Source organism: Micrasema longulum, unplaced genomic scaffold (assembly GCF_059751315.1).
Source record: "Micrasema longulum isolate JH-2025_06_02 unplaced genomic scaffold, ASM5975131v1 h1tg000444l, whole genome shotgun sequence".
NCBI lineage: Eukaryota > Metazoa > Arthropoda > Insecta > Trichoptera > Brachycentridae > Micrasema > Micrasema longulum.
In genome coordinates, this window is record NW_028277643.1 from 326,030 (window position 1) to 339,735 (window position 13,706).

A 13,706-nucleotide genomic window follows, 5' to 3' on the forward strand; every position below is an offset into this window, starting at 1 on the left:
TACATACATGTTAATACGAAATATATCTTATTCCTAGTGGCGGGGGTCAGTGCTATGCAAGCTTCTGACGTCACTGCGACATGTGAAGATCTATTATGATGGAATATGAAATCTGAATATTTCAACAGATAATAATGTTTTGTGTTTTCTTGCATAGTTTTACAATGCATCTGTAGAATTTTTTCTTTACATTTATTTTTGTTATATTCTTAAAAATCATTTTTTAATAAAAAAAACATTTGTAGATTAGTATTTTTGGTCCGCCTCATGGTCAAATGATCAGCGCATATGCCTACTTTCCAAGAGGCCTCGAGTTCAAATTCCAAAAGAGTTGACATAAAATATTTATTGGAAAAAAATGTTTTTATAGCATGATATACATTTCATAGTCCCTGGACCTAAAGCGTAAAAATGATTATCTTACCTTCAAGTAACAAAACGATGAAGATTAACTGCGATTTAGTACCAATACAGTGCTCTATCCACTAACTTTTGACAACATAAAACCTTTACATTATTTTTAAATATAATTGAAAATGTAGTGTTCTAAGAAAATATTTGATTGAAACCTGACGGGCCGATTAAATGTGGCCCCGAGGGGTAAGTTTCCAGCATGTTACAGTCGGCTATCACCAAGTACATGTAGGTACATAATAGGCGGCCTCCGTGGTGTAGTGGTCAAGACGCTTGACTCACGCACGGAAGGTTCTGGGTTCGATTCCCGGTGAGAAAACAAAAATTGAAATGTGATTTTTCTCAAGCCTGGGTGCTCTTTGATGTAATTCACCACTGTAATTAGGCCTCCTGGCCTGTTGTGGTAAAAAAAAAAATGTAAAAAAAATAATGATTATAAAAAAATGAGTATAAAAAAATCGTACGAAGTAAACTTGTTTTTCGATTTATAATTAAAAAACTGGTTTTTAATCGGATATTTTTTTGTTAAAAAATAAAATAACGTTGTTTGCTAAGCTTAATAATTATATCGCAACCAAAAAATCCACTTAAAACAAAAAAAAAAAAATTGTTTCATTATTATTCAGCTGGGAGTTGTTAAAACTGCTTGCAATTTCAGCAAACAGATTTGACGAGTTTCTTTTCAACCGCTCTTTAGGAATAATAGAAATTAACATTTTTATTAGTAGTGTATAGCGCGCTTAATGACTATTGGATCGTAACTGTACCGAGAATTTCCATAAAAACTCTGTTTGTTTATCCTTGAACTGACAACAGTTATATGTACTGTTAAGTGGTCTTATAAAATACACAAAAATCAATTATACCACACAAATTGGACTGTACTACAACCAAACTAATTTATTTTGGTATTTTTACACCACGTAGAATATTATCTTATAGTTTCTAGGCTGGAACCTAAAGTGTACAACAGGTCATTTTATCTTTATATAACAAAAAATATCCACTGATGTAAAAACGCTGCATCGGTTATGTTTATTATTATAAAATGCCCTGTGAAACATTATGTGGGGAAAGAAAATGATAAGTAAATTGAACGTAGTTGAACATAGAAAAGTGAAACTGAGATAATAGCACTTTCGTGAAAAGACTTAATAATTTAATATCCACAACAGTTAGAATGTTTTTGACTTTAGCAAATGATAAACAATGAATAAATAAGTTTTTTATAAATATTACAATCAAGATTCTTTATATGTAATTGAGCGGTTTGAATGATTTTTAAGTACCGTAAGCTTTTTTTAATGCTGTGGGGTTTTTCTATAAATTGAGAAATGCTGTTTTTGTGATCGACACCATTTTCGAAAGGTGATTAATACAATTTTTTGTATGAAAGCAGTCTGGCTGTTTTGAGCAGAACATAGAATTGACGTTACTGCATCCGATAACATACATATCTTATTTTCACGAAATTGTGGACTGGCTGCTTTCTGCATAACTACGTTTAATTATGATCTTTGGATTTAAGTGTTCACAAAAATTTAAACTAAACCCAGTGTAGTTTTCAAAGACAATAAATTGACTGTTTCCTTAACTGTTTTCACAAATCACAAAATTTTGTCTTTTCAAATAATAAATTCCTCTTTTCACATACTTAGTTTCAGTAAGAAAGTTCAGTGCTTTTAAAAAAAATGTGAATATACTATCAAACAAGCCAAATTTAAAAAAAATATTTTTCTTTATCTTTTTTAAAGTTTTGTAATTTTGAAATTACTCCGCCAGTGACAACACAGATCTTGTCAGTGGGTTCTGCTGATTGGTAAGTTGGCATTTCGGAAACAAAAAATCTATCACAATACTTTATTATTGGTTGATTAGTTGTGACGTGGTTCAAATATTTTTTTTTTAAATACTTTTTATTAATTTTTTCATACATTTTTGAAATACTTCGTATTACAATAAAACGCTCTAATTTTTACCGCGTGTAGAAAAATTTAATTATATCGAATTTCCCGTAGCACTGAACTTCCTGATTGTTGCCCTACATTAACGTTTAACGCGTTGTTCACACGAGGACATGAAATAACTGTCTTGTTCCAGCTTCAGACCCATTGTCGTAGTGTGCACAGAAATTTTGAGGACAGGGCAATGGACATTATCTTAGAGACAGATGGGTAGACTATCTCCACAGAACAAATGCTAAACCTCACCCCCGTGCACGTCGTTGTGTATCTGTCGCCGCCAAATAGTTGAATCGGCCATTTGGCTGAGCGGCTAGGCTGTTTATTAATCGCTGGCATTCAACTGAATGGCTAGGCCATTCGTTGAATGAACGTTTAACGTATGGGTTGAACATCGCTTGGTCTTTTGAATTCTAATACAACAAGAACAATTGTTTTATTTTTTAATTAATTAGTATATGTTGCGTTTAGTTTATATTATTAAAAAAACGTTTTTTAAAATTAACTTAATTCTACATTTAAATTAATAGTTAATTTTTAATTAAATTTAATAACATAACAAAAAAATATGAACGTTTATATTACATTTATATTATTAAACTTAATCAAACCCATCCTTACCTAACCCGGTGGCTTTTGGTTCAGCCGTTTCCAAAGGGCAAGTTTTCAACCAGCTAACATGTTGAAAGATGAGTTATCTTAATTTATTCATCAAATGACCTAGCTATTCAGTTAAATTCCACCATTTAATGAACAACCTAGCCGCTCTATTGAGTAGCTGATTTAACTATTTGGTTGCGACGTATCCATTTTTGCGTTCGACGATTGAACCGTGGTCTAATTTTCGTTTTGTCCCCCTGTCCTGTCCAGCGCGGTCAAAGCAGTAAACGGAACTGGGACAAGACAGTATTGTTCTCGTGTTCACTTTGCTTGAATAATTTGTATTAGAAATATATAATTTATAATATCCAAGAAGTATTTCAATCACATTTATCACAATCACCTTAGTTTTTTCAAACTCACAATTTCATAAAAATGACTGGGTGTGGATTTGTGATTATGTGAATCTATTTTACGTGAATGTTGTTTAAGTACGCAGTATATATCTGTATGCAAGAGGTTAACTACAGTAGGTATCTCTAAAAACCTAACTTTTCAAAAGAGTCACATAACTTTTTTTTTGCTTTAAACATTTGGTATTTTTTAATTAGAATCTTTAAAGTAAGTTTGCTTTATAAAATGTATTAATGTTTATGTTTTCTTAATGCGTCAATGTTTTTTTTGTTGTTGTTTCTTTAATGCTCAAAATGAAAATACCTTTGTTTACCTCTAAGTATCCTTATGGTACAACATCAAATGTACGGGTTTACAACAGTAAATCCAAATAATTTTTTATCGATGATATAAACAATACTATTTTATAATAAGTAAAAAATAAACGTTATTTATACATCATTAAAAAAATGTAGGGATAATATACGTATTATAGTTTAATATTTCCAAATAATAAATCTTAATCTTAAATATGTTTTTGAGAAATTTTGATGAAAAAAATGTAATATTATTAAAAGTTTATATTAATTCTTAAGATGTTATGAACTAACTTAATAAATTGTGATTAATGTACATGCTATAGTTCATAAGATTTTTTTTATTTTCTACTTAAGTACCTTGAATTTTATAACTATATAAGGACATTCAATCCATATAATCTTCACATTCGTTTGAAAATGCCCTAATAAGGCAAAACAATTGTCACGAAGATTTTATTTTTATATGTTTATATTTGTAAACATAAAATAAAGTGTTCAGTAGACTCAAATCAGTGTTTGATTTCTAATTATAATTTTTAACTTAATAAAGCATAAATAAATAAAAGGGTGCCTCTACATCAACAATTGGTTTTATTTTCAAATAAGTTTATATTTTTGATAAACTAACAGTAAGTATTGTTTTTCAGGAAATAATAAATTTAAACTGTTTGTTTTTTATAAATAATTGGGTATTTATAAGTAATACTGTAACTTTTTTCTTAAAAAAAATATTTAAAGTTTTTTGTGTCTTACTTTTCTTAGTACTGCCTTTTTATTACAGTCTATCTCTAATGTGGTGTGGAGTTTCAGTAAACAAAATGTAAATTATCTTTGTTATTAAAAAAATGGGATTTAATACTGTATACCTCGTAATTGACGACAAAAATCTTGGTTTCGACATAATAATACTTTACTTTGAACATATGTAATTTATCTTTCGCATACTTACTCATATGTAGGTAATATGTATGTATTATTATGTAACGTTATGTAACTTAAGTTTTCATTAAAAAAACTGGTATGAGAACAGCGTTCCAAGAAAATGCTTTGAGTTAGCTAAACATACAACAAGAACCAATCGACAATCGGATTTTATCTTTCATAAGCCCAGAAATATTTTCTTAGATTGAATGCCATTTGTCAGCGATTGCGATTAAGTATTTGTACCTGAAATCTGAAATACGGACCCTTTGTCCTTCTCAAACAGAACCTTTCCTTTATCTTGAATGACTTCCCTTTGAACAGAAAGGATGCTAACTCACAGACCTACCATACATGTTATTATTATACCATCGTAATAATATGTCATTTGAATTCAGTATAAGTTTTTGTAGCGATTGATATAAATAAGACGAACATAAGAAATACAAAGAAAACGATGAACTCTCATTAAAAATAACAAAATTGAAACCGTTTTCATATCAAGTAATACTAAAGCATTGTTTAAAGCCCAAAACTTTTATAATTTAACCCGCCCGTCCATCACATTACATCACAACCGGCGTTACAAATTGCACTTAATTAATAATATCTTGACATTAACTTTAAATATTACCACGATCTTCCGATAAATCTGAACATTTGAGAAAAAAAAAGTGTCACATGTAGTAGATAATTTTAAATTCAATATTTGGTCCATCAGGATCTCGGAAAATGATAAAATATGGAGTACCCTTAGACAAATATATAAAACATTCATTTGAGAGAAAGAGATGTAATCTAATTAGTTATCTAAACAAGGCACATATAATTGAATATGATCTCCGGTTACCTAAAGTTAATATTGGGAAACCTAAGGTTACGACAAAGTGACTTTCAAAGTGTTTTTTTACACAGTACGTCAAAAATTAATATGAGTTTAAAATGTGAAATATAATTTCTCATTTCAAACTTCAAACTCTATCAAAAGTGGCACAAGTCTAACGATTGTGCAATTGAGAAAAATTGATGAAATATGGATGTTTTGACATAATCAGAAAGGTAAATTTTAAACAGCCTGTAAAGTGGCAACTTAAACTAGCCAATGACAGGCCACAAGCCCTATAAATGCCTAGACTTCCATATTTCCTTCTAAATAATGTATATTTCTCTGTTGCTACAAATTAAGATGTATTTCTCACTTAATTATAATCTGATTAATCCTTTTACTTTTTTGATTATTTTGTGCAAACAATATTTTGTACATTTTAATGATACATCATCATCATCCCCCCTTTTGAACTCAGTGCATTGGTAAACCATATGCAACATAGTTTTATCATCTGTTACATGGAGGTAAGCCGATCAGTTTTACACTTCAGGGGCCAGAACTATATTCTTCATTCGCCTGGGCACAGAGAAAACGAATGGCCAGAATGTGAAAACGAGTGGACCAGAATGCCAATTAATTAATATTTTATTCCTATCTTCGTACATTGAAAACACATTTTTATTGTTTTTATTTGATAAGATTTCTATTTAATCGTAAATGTGATAACGATTATATAGTGAAAAAACGTTTGCTCATAAACAAATAATAAATTTTTCATACAATTGTAAAATATGATTGATTTATAATACTGATACGTTTGCTATCTAGCGTATGCAATTGTATAATATTCAGTTGCTTTGAAATTTAAGGTGACGGTAAAAAACACCGGCTCTTGAAGTCGTTGTTTGGAGCATAATCTGAATAAAATGCTATGCATTGTTTGCGTTAAAGTATCAAGAGATAAAGACGTTTGTTGTGATATTGTGAAAACATTTTGTGTAAAGTAAGACAAAAATAATTACGTTATAAACTATTATGTTTTTAAGATACGAGTATATCAAATTAGTTACGCTCAGTTTGAAAACAATTATGGAAAATATTTTTAAAGACTTTTTGGTGTTTAACGATCATCAAATGCATGTTGTTAAAGCTTTGTTTAGTGGAAAACATTTTTGAAAAATACCGACAAGGAGGATAAGGCTATATTCAGGAAATTATATCTCAACCATACTGTGTGAAAAAACTCCCTCGAATCACCTGAGGTTAGGAAATGATTTCCAGATAATCACTGTCTCTTTTCATCATATTAAAAGTACATGTGTGTCGTGCTTAGTAATCCAATTAGATTGCATATATTTCTCTAAAATGAATGTTCTATATGTTTGTCTCATCATCATCATCAGTGGCGCTACAGTCCGTTATGGGCCCTGGCTTCCTCCAGAATATGTCTCCATTCCTCTCTGCACCCTACGGTTCTTCTCCAGTTTGTCGGGCCAATTGCTCTAATGTCACATTCAACATTATCCAGCCATCTTAATTTTGGTCTGCCTCTGCTTCTTCTGCTTTTCAAAGTTGTATAAAAAATACTTTTTGGCGTACGGTTACCATTTATTCTGTGCACATGTCCCAACCATTGTAATCTTATTTTTTATGAATTGTGCAATGTTGGGTTCGCCATACAGTGCCTCTAATTCATGATTAAACCGTCTCTTCTACACTCCGTTTCGGTTGACAGCACCAAATATCTTCCTTATTATTTTTCTTTCAAATATTAGTACCATTTTTCATCTCGTTTGGTCATAACCCAGCATTTGGGACCATATGCAATGACCGGTCTGATGAGGTTTATGTAAATTAATAATGGTCTTAATTTTTAGAAATCCTGATGGACAAAACATTTTATTGAAAATTATCTTTTTCTTTTTCATCCTTTCTTTAAATCTTGTGGATCTGTTTGTGCCACTGTTGCCTCTTAGGACGCTGACTGCAAGCTATTGCGCCTGCTCTTTCGGGTCTGCCTGGTAGTTTTATCCCTTCGGGGTTTCCATAAAGTGCGATTTGTGAAAGTATGTCCTCCACTATTCTGTTGACTCCTGTACCGCCTTCGCTGTCTTCTCTATCTTACAATATATTTTATATTGCACGTGCTCCAAATATCAGTGTTCCTCGTGCGGTCTCGCAGCGTGCATCTCAGAACTTCGCAGCCGAGCTCTGCGCGTCTGCTCTTGCCTCTTTTCTGCAGGTGGCTATCGGTCTGACACATGTTTTGTATATTCTCATTTTAGTGTCTAATCTCATGGGCTTATTCCTCCACACAGTATTTTGAGGCACCTAATAATATATACCAAATTATGTGAAAGATTTTTTTTATTATGTTTTAACGTTTACTTGAAGATTTGAACAAAATAGCATAGTAGTTGCCGAAATGTTAATTAATTAAATTCAATTTCGAACGCCGCCGCCGCGCCGGTTAAATCTCATCAATGGGCGGGATAAGAACGAATATTACGTTGTAATAATTATTTATTGATTTAATTAATTTTTACACTTTATTAACATATCGTACTTTTCCCTATCCGCACTTAGTGGTACATAAGGCAATGCATTGGTACTTTGAATTCAGCGTGTCTAGATATTTTTTAATACATGGAAGGTATGGTGATGAGTTTTATGCTTCAGATACCAGTCCAGGAACATTGATATGTTGCGGTGTAGAACCACCTTATTTTATTTATTTTTGAAACCAACACAGTCATAATAATAAACAAAAAATAAAAAATAACAACAAATAACGAGACCAATTATGGAAATATTTTAAAAAAACAAAACGTACAGTTCGTTAAGGATGAAAGGAAGTGGGATGGGAAAATAAGGAAGGAAGAGAAGAAGAAAAAATAGTAAACAAATTTAAAACAATGAAAAAAGAAATAAAAATACATATAAATGTACACATACAACAAACATACACTCACACATCCATATATACATACATATATATATAAATATATATATACACACACATAAACACATACACATTCATACATACACATATATACATATATATATACAAACATATACATGCATACATATATATATATATATATATATACACATACACACATGAACATGCATATATATATATACACATATACACATACACTTAAACATATACGCATACACTTATGCAAATACATGCGCTTTAAATGCTTCAATGCCTTAAAAACATGCATGTCTTGAGTGAAATTTCTAGATATAAGAACAATAAAAATATTTCAGACGCTGACGCTATTCCTTAAAAAAACTTCCAATATTTTTTTGTCTTAGCAGACTTATAAAAAAGGATTTGTGCCTTGAACTGATTAGGGCGTTAGTAACGTAGTCTTTTTTAGAAATATTTGTTTAATATCTTTTAACTCTTTAAACATTTAATCCAAAAATTAACACAAATAAAATGAACAAATGGCGATTTCTTCCAACCAACCAATGTAGGAATTGAGTGGAGAATAGCGCATTTTCAGTTTCAATATAAATAAAGGTTCATGCGTGATTGGATTAGGTGGAAACAGGATCAACAAAATAGAGTCTGTCATGATTCTTATCTCAATAATCCAGACTTTTTAAAAATTCCAAAAATCTGTGACAATTACATTTCTTTGAAATTGCGCATTTCATATTTAGATACACTTTTGTCATCATTTTTGGATCATTTTAAAAGAAGAAATCAATTATCTTATTAGGTTACTTACTGATTATAAGCAATCGATCTGATTGATAAGCTTAATAAAATAAATATTTTAGATAAATTATTTTATCTTTCGCTGAGAGTTGTAATTAACGCGTTTGACGGTTTCAACCTAGACATATCTAAAGTCCTTTGTTTCAAAAAATTCCTGGAATGTATTTCAAAATCGTAAAAAGTGAAAAGTGTATTATTTTTAACTTCCGGTACGTTAACATTAACCCAAAATATTTTCGTACAATCTTTGAAAATAAATCGGGAGTTTTTAAAGTACCTTATAATAAATACCATAAGGGTTGATTTTTATTAAAGGTTAATATTTTAATGGGTAAGAAAATAGCAAGTACAAACGAAACGCATGTTTTTTTGCGAAAAAGTGATTTGATCCATGCACACATCAAAAACTAAAATAATGAAATAATAATGATGTATATATTTACTACAATATCAAAAAACTAAATAGTACATTTTTCAACATTGCCATGATTTGTGGCATATATATTTAAAGGATTTTTTAAATGTTTGAAACACTCATGAAATAGAAATTTCTGTATCCAAGCGGATAAAGAATACAGTTCTGAATGTTTTTGACTTGATAACTGCGGTCAGGTAAAAATCAAGAATAAATAAATCGAGTGGAGGTAAGTTCACCTAGTCGTGTAGATATGTATTGTTCTTGAAGTACTAATTTCGATTTCTGGCTGGATAGATGTGGTAAATTTATTATTAAGGTTGTTTAACATATGACATGCTATTTGAAAAAAACTCCTTTAAGGTAAGGAAATTATCGCTAAGTAATAATGTTCTCTTTTCGCCTTATTAAAATTATACGTGTCTTGCTTGGTGATCTATTTAGATAACATCTCTTTCTCTCAAACGAACGTTTTATATATTTGTCTCAGGGTACTCAATATTTTATCACTTTCGGAAATCTTGGTAAACTAAATAATGAATTTTAAACTATTTATTTATTTGACACTTTATAAACATTTACAATAAATATACATAAAAAGGTGGGCATATTGCCTTAAGGCAATTTCTTCCTACCTACTCAAACCGTTCAGTTTGAGAAAAGTATAAATACATGGACATATTGAATCTTACAACTTTATACAAAAATTTAAAAAAAAGTTTAGCAAAAAAAAATTAAAAAAAAATAATAACACTATACCATGAAGAGGGGAGAGGGGATGGGAAGTAAAGAAGAAGGATAAAGGAACAATTTAAATATTTAGATAGTGACATTTCAATCTTGACTTAAATGTAAATAAAAAAGGGGCGTCTCTAATGAGTAGATTATTCCACAATCGAGCGGCTACTACTGTGAAAGAGAAGGCAAGAATTAGAGCGATGACAGGGTATTAAAAGGGTTCTCTCGTTACTAGAACGAAGAGATAGTCCGTGTTGTGAAAGAGGTTTGAAGAGCTCTCTCAGATAAACAGTCGAAGTGAGATTATTTAGAATATTGTGAAGAAGTGATAGAATGTGAATGTTTCTTCTATGCCTGATACTGAGCCAGTGTAGTTGCGTGCGATACTCGGTTATGTGGTCAAATTTGCAAAGATCGAAGATTTAACGAATACAAATATTCTGCAATCGTTCTAACTTATCAAGTAATTCAGAGTTAGCATCTGGATAACATACATCCGCATAATCAAGGAATAGAAAAAGTAAGATCTGGACTAATGTTTGCTTAATTTAATTGGAAAGAAATTCTGTAATCTTTTAAGTGAGTGCAAACTGCTGTAAAGTTTATGACTAACTTCGTTAACCTGATCGTGCCACCCTAAATGCTTCTGAATGATAATACCTAAGTTTTGGACTGAAATCATGAATGGTATTTCTGTACCATCTATTTTGAAAAGAGGATGTGTGGAAAAATTCAGTTTTGAATACATTTGTTTACTACCAACAAGTATAATTTGAGTTTTTGTTGGATTTATGAGAAGTCCATGTTTTTTTGTCTATAAAGAGATATGCTAGAGTGCATGTGACATTACTCTATGTGTTTCAACTATGTCAACGGGTTCAAAATTAATATACAATTGCAAATCATCGGCATATAAATGGTACAAACAGGGGAGGTTTTTACAACTATCTACATGTGATACATTTTTTTCTCATGATTTAAGATTTATATGAAAATCGTGAAAATAATTATAGTAATAGCCAAGATATTATTAATTAAGTCCAATTTGCAATGCCAGTTGTTATATAATGTGATGAGGGTTAAATCATAAAAGTTTTGGACTTTAAAAAATACTTTTGTATTTTATTTCATTAACATAAATGGTAAATCTGCCTTTTACAAAAATTTATATAATTCTAACATATTTGGCTTAATATTAAAAAATAAACATAGATCAATTTCCTTTTACCCAAGATTTATAAACAAAATTAATCCTTCATATTATACTAGATTTATTTTCAAAAAATACCTTAAAATCATATAATATATTCAGTAGAAAATTTAAACAATTTAACAATTAATAAAAAAAAAAAAAGGAATAAAATATTTTATAGTAATATAACAAGAAAATCGTAAGTACTGTTTCATACAGCTGGGCCGAGTAAACAAAAAAATATATCTTTTATGAAATGTATAAATCAATAAATATAATTATAATTGCTTTATGTAATATATTATTTATATACATGATTTAAAATTAATATTCTTTTTTCCGTGTTAAAGTAAACTAGAAGATTACAAAAACATTCTACGTAATATTCATACCAGTCGCTGAGATATTATTAAATTAAATGCAATTGTATGTATGTTTATAAGAGCACACGTGTGTGCGTATGTATATGGAAATACTCTAATATGAATAAAATAATTTGCCAGTCTGCCTTAGGGCGAATCTTCTCCTACTAGGCATTTATTTTTAAAATTAGTAGTAAAAACATTAAAAAAAGACAAAATATTTTTTTTTTAAATTGCAACGCCAGTTACATTACGGTAGCGGGAGGGGTAAACTGAAATATTAATTTGTTACTGGACGCACCTGAAGCTTAGGACTGATTATCTTACCTACTTGAAACAGACGATAGAAATACGCTTTATTTTGTTTACTTATGAAGTGTCCTATGCACCGCAGGGTACGAAAAGAAAAATTATAAAATCAAATTGATAGGTTATCCTGATTAATTTTTAAAATTATTTGAATATGTACTAACCTAAATAATTTTTTGAGGTGATATCTTGGATTTAGTACTTTATCATTATTTTTAAGGAAAATAAGCAATAAATAAAAATGACAAGTGAATACAGTGAATCCGGTGGAAGTGATAGCACTCTCGAACAAAATACTAAAGCTTTAAGTGATTCGACAAAAAATTCGGAATTTGATAAAAAAAGAAGAGACAGTAAACACGTGAAGGCACTTAGCCCCGAAGATCTGAAGACAAAGGATGTGGAGGATTTGTACCAGGATGTCCTGAACCCACGAGAAAAATGGCGTATTATGAAGAATGTTGTTGTTTTGAGCTTGGCGTTCATGGTGCACTTTACTGCATTCCAGGTAAGATGTTAAAACAAATTGTCATATTGTTGGAACTTTTATTTAATCATTTGAAAAGATGTAGTCTTTTATAAATGCGATCATGTTCGAAAAAAATACATTTAAATGTTTTCACGACGTGTTATGTCGGGTCTTTCTAATATTTTTATTTTGAATTGTCCCAAGTTTTGACCGGACACGGAGCTATGAGAAGTTACCTGTATAGGTTTAAATAAAGGAATGATGACTATTGTCCATGCGATGATATTTCTTCACAGAGTATTGAACATCTGTCATTTCAGTGCCCATTTTTCCGTTTGCAACGCCATAATCTTGAAGCAGAATGCAGGAAAGATGGAATATTCTTAACAAGTATCCACACTGTCGTTAAAAATAGTTATCACGCGCCATTGTCATCTTGGACTTTGCAACAATAGTGATTGGACTCATAAAGATAATAAACCAAAATCAGTGATCGAACATCCCATTTCCAAGACGATTTTTTCCAAGTCCCTTAGCCTTGTACATGACACGTAAGGCTACTTAATACAGGAATCCAAATATATATTTAAAAAAAAATTATTATTAACCACTTAAGAGAACTTCACACTTGAACTTCACTGTCCTGAGCAGTGCAAAACAGTTCTTCCACACTTTAATCCTAGTCCATTACAGGATGTTTTGAAGCCAGGAAAAGGAATTTTCTTCATTTCCCTCTTCGTCCCTTGAATATCCCATATATAACAAGCTGAAGTTTGACATACTGATCACCTTTTAACACATGATTCAATGTAGAATCTTATGGAGCTAGATGATGAACGGTTCTCTATCTGTATCTTTATAAAAATGGCAATTCTGTTTAAATATTGGTGGTAAAAAATATAACGTTATTTTCGTGTTCTAGTCATCAAAATTTCTTAATTCCCTCTACATGAGAGAGTATGGACACTATTAATTACAGTACCCATTATTGTTTCTTTAAAGTATGTTTATACCCGTATGCAGAGACAAACCTTAAGGTGAGGGAAG

At 30.5% G+C, this 13,706-nt stretch overlaps 1 protein-coding gene across 9 annotated transcripts in view; it reads left to right on the plus strand.

Annotated features, from left to right (window-relative positions):
- The window catches only part of LOC148281517 (UNC93-like protein), a 96,329-nt gene that overhangs the window by 5,162 nt on the left and 77,461 nt on the right, over positions 1 to 13,706 (plus strand). For 2 of the 9 annotated variants that reach the window (XM_088226590.1, XM_088226598.1), the window contains exons 1-2: positions 6,263 to 6,441; positions 12,411 to 12,698. In XM_088226590.1, coding sequence (XP_088082716.1) covers positions 12,432 to 12,698 — 267 coding nt within the window. In that variant the 5' untranslated portion in view covers positions 6,263 to 6,441; positions 12,411 to 12,431. Of the gene's footprint in view, positions 1 to 6,262; positions 6,442 to 6,547; positions 6,701 to 12,371; positions 12,699 to 13,706 lie in introns of those variants that run through there. The other 7 variants (XM_088226595.1, XM_088226596.1, XM_088226592.1 and 4 more) reach the window with 5 other exon arrangements.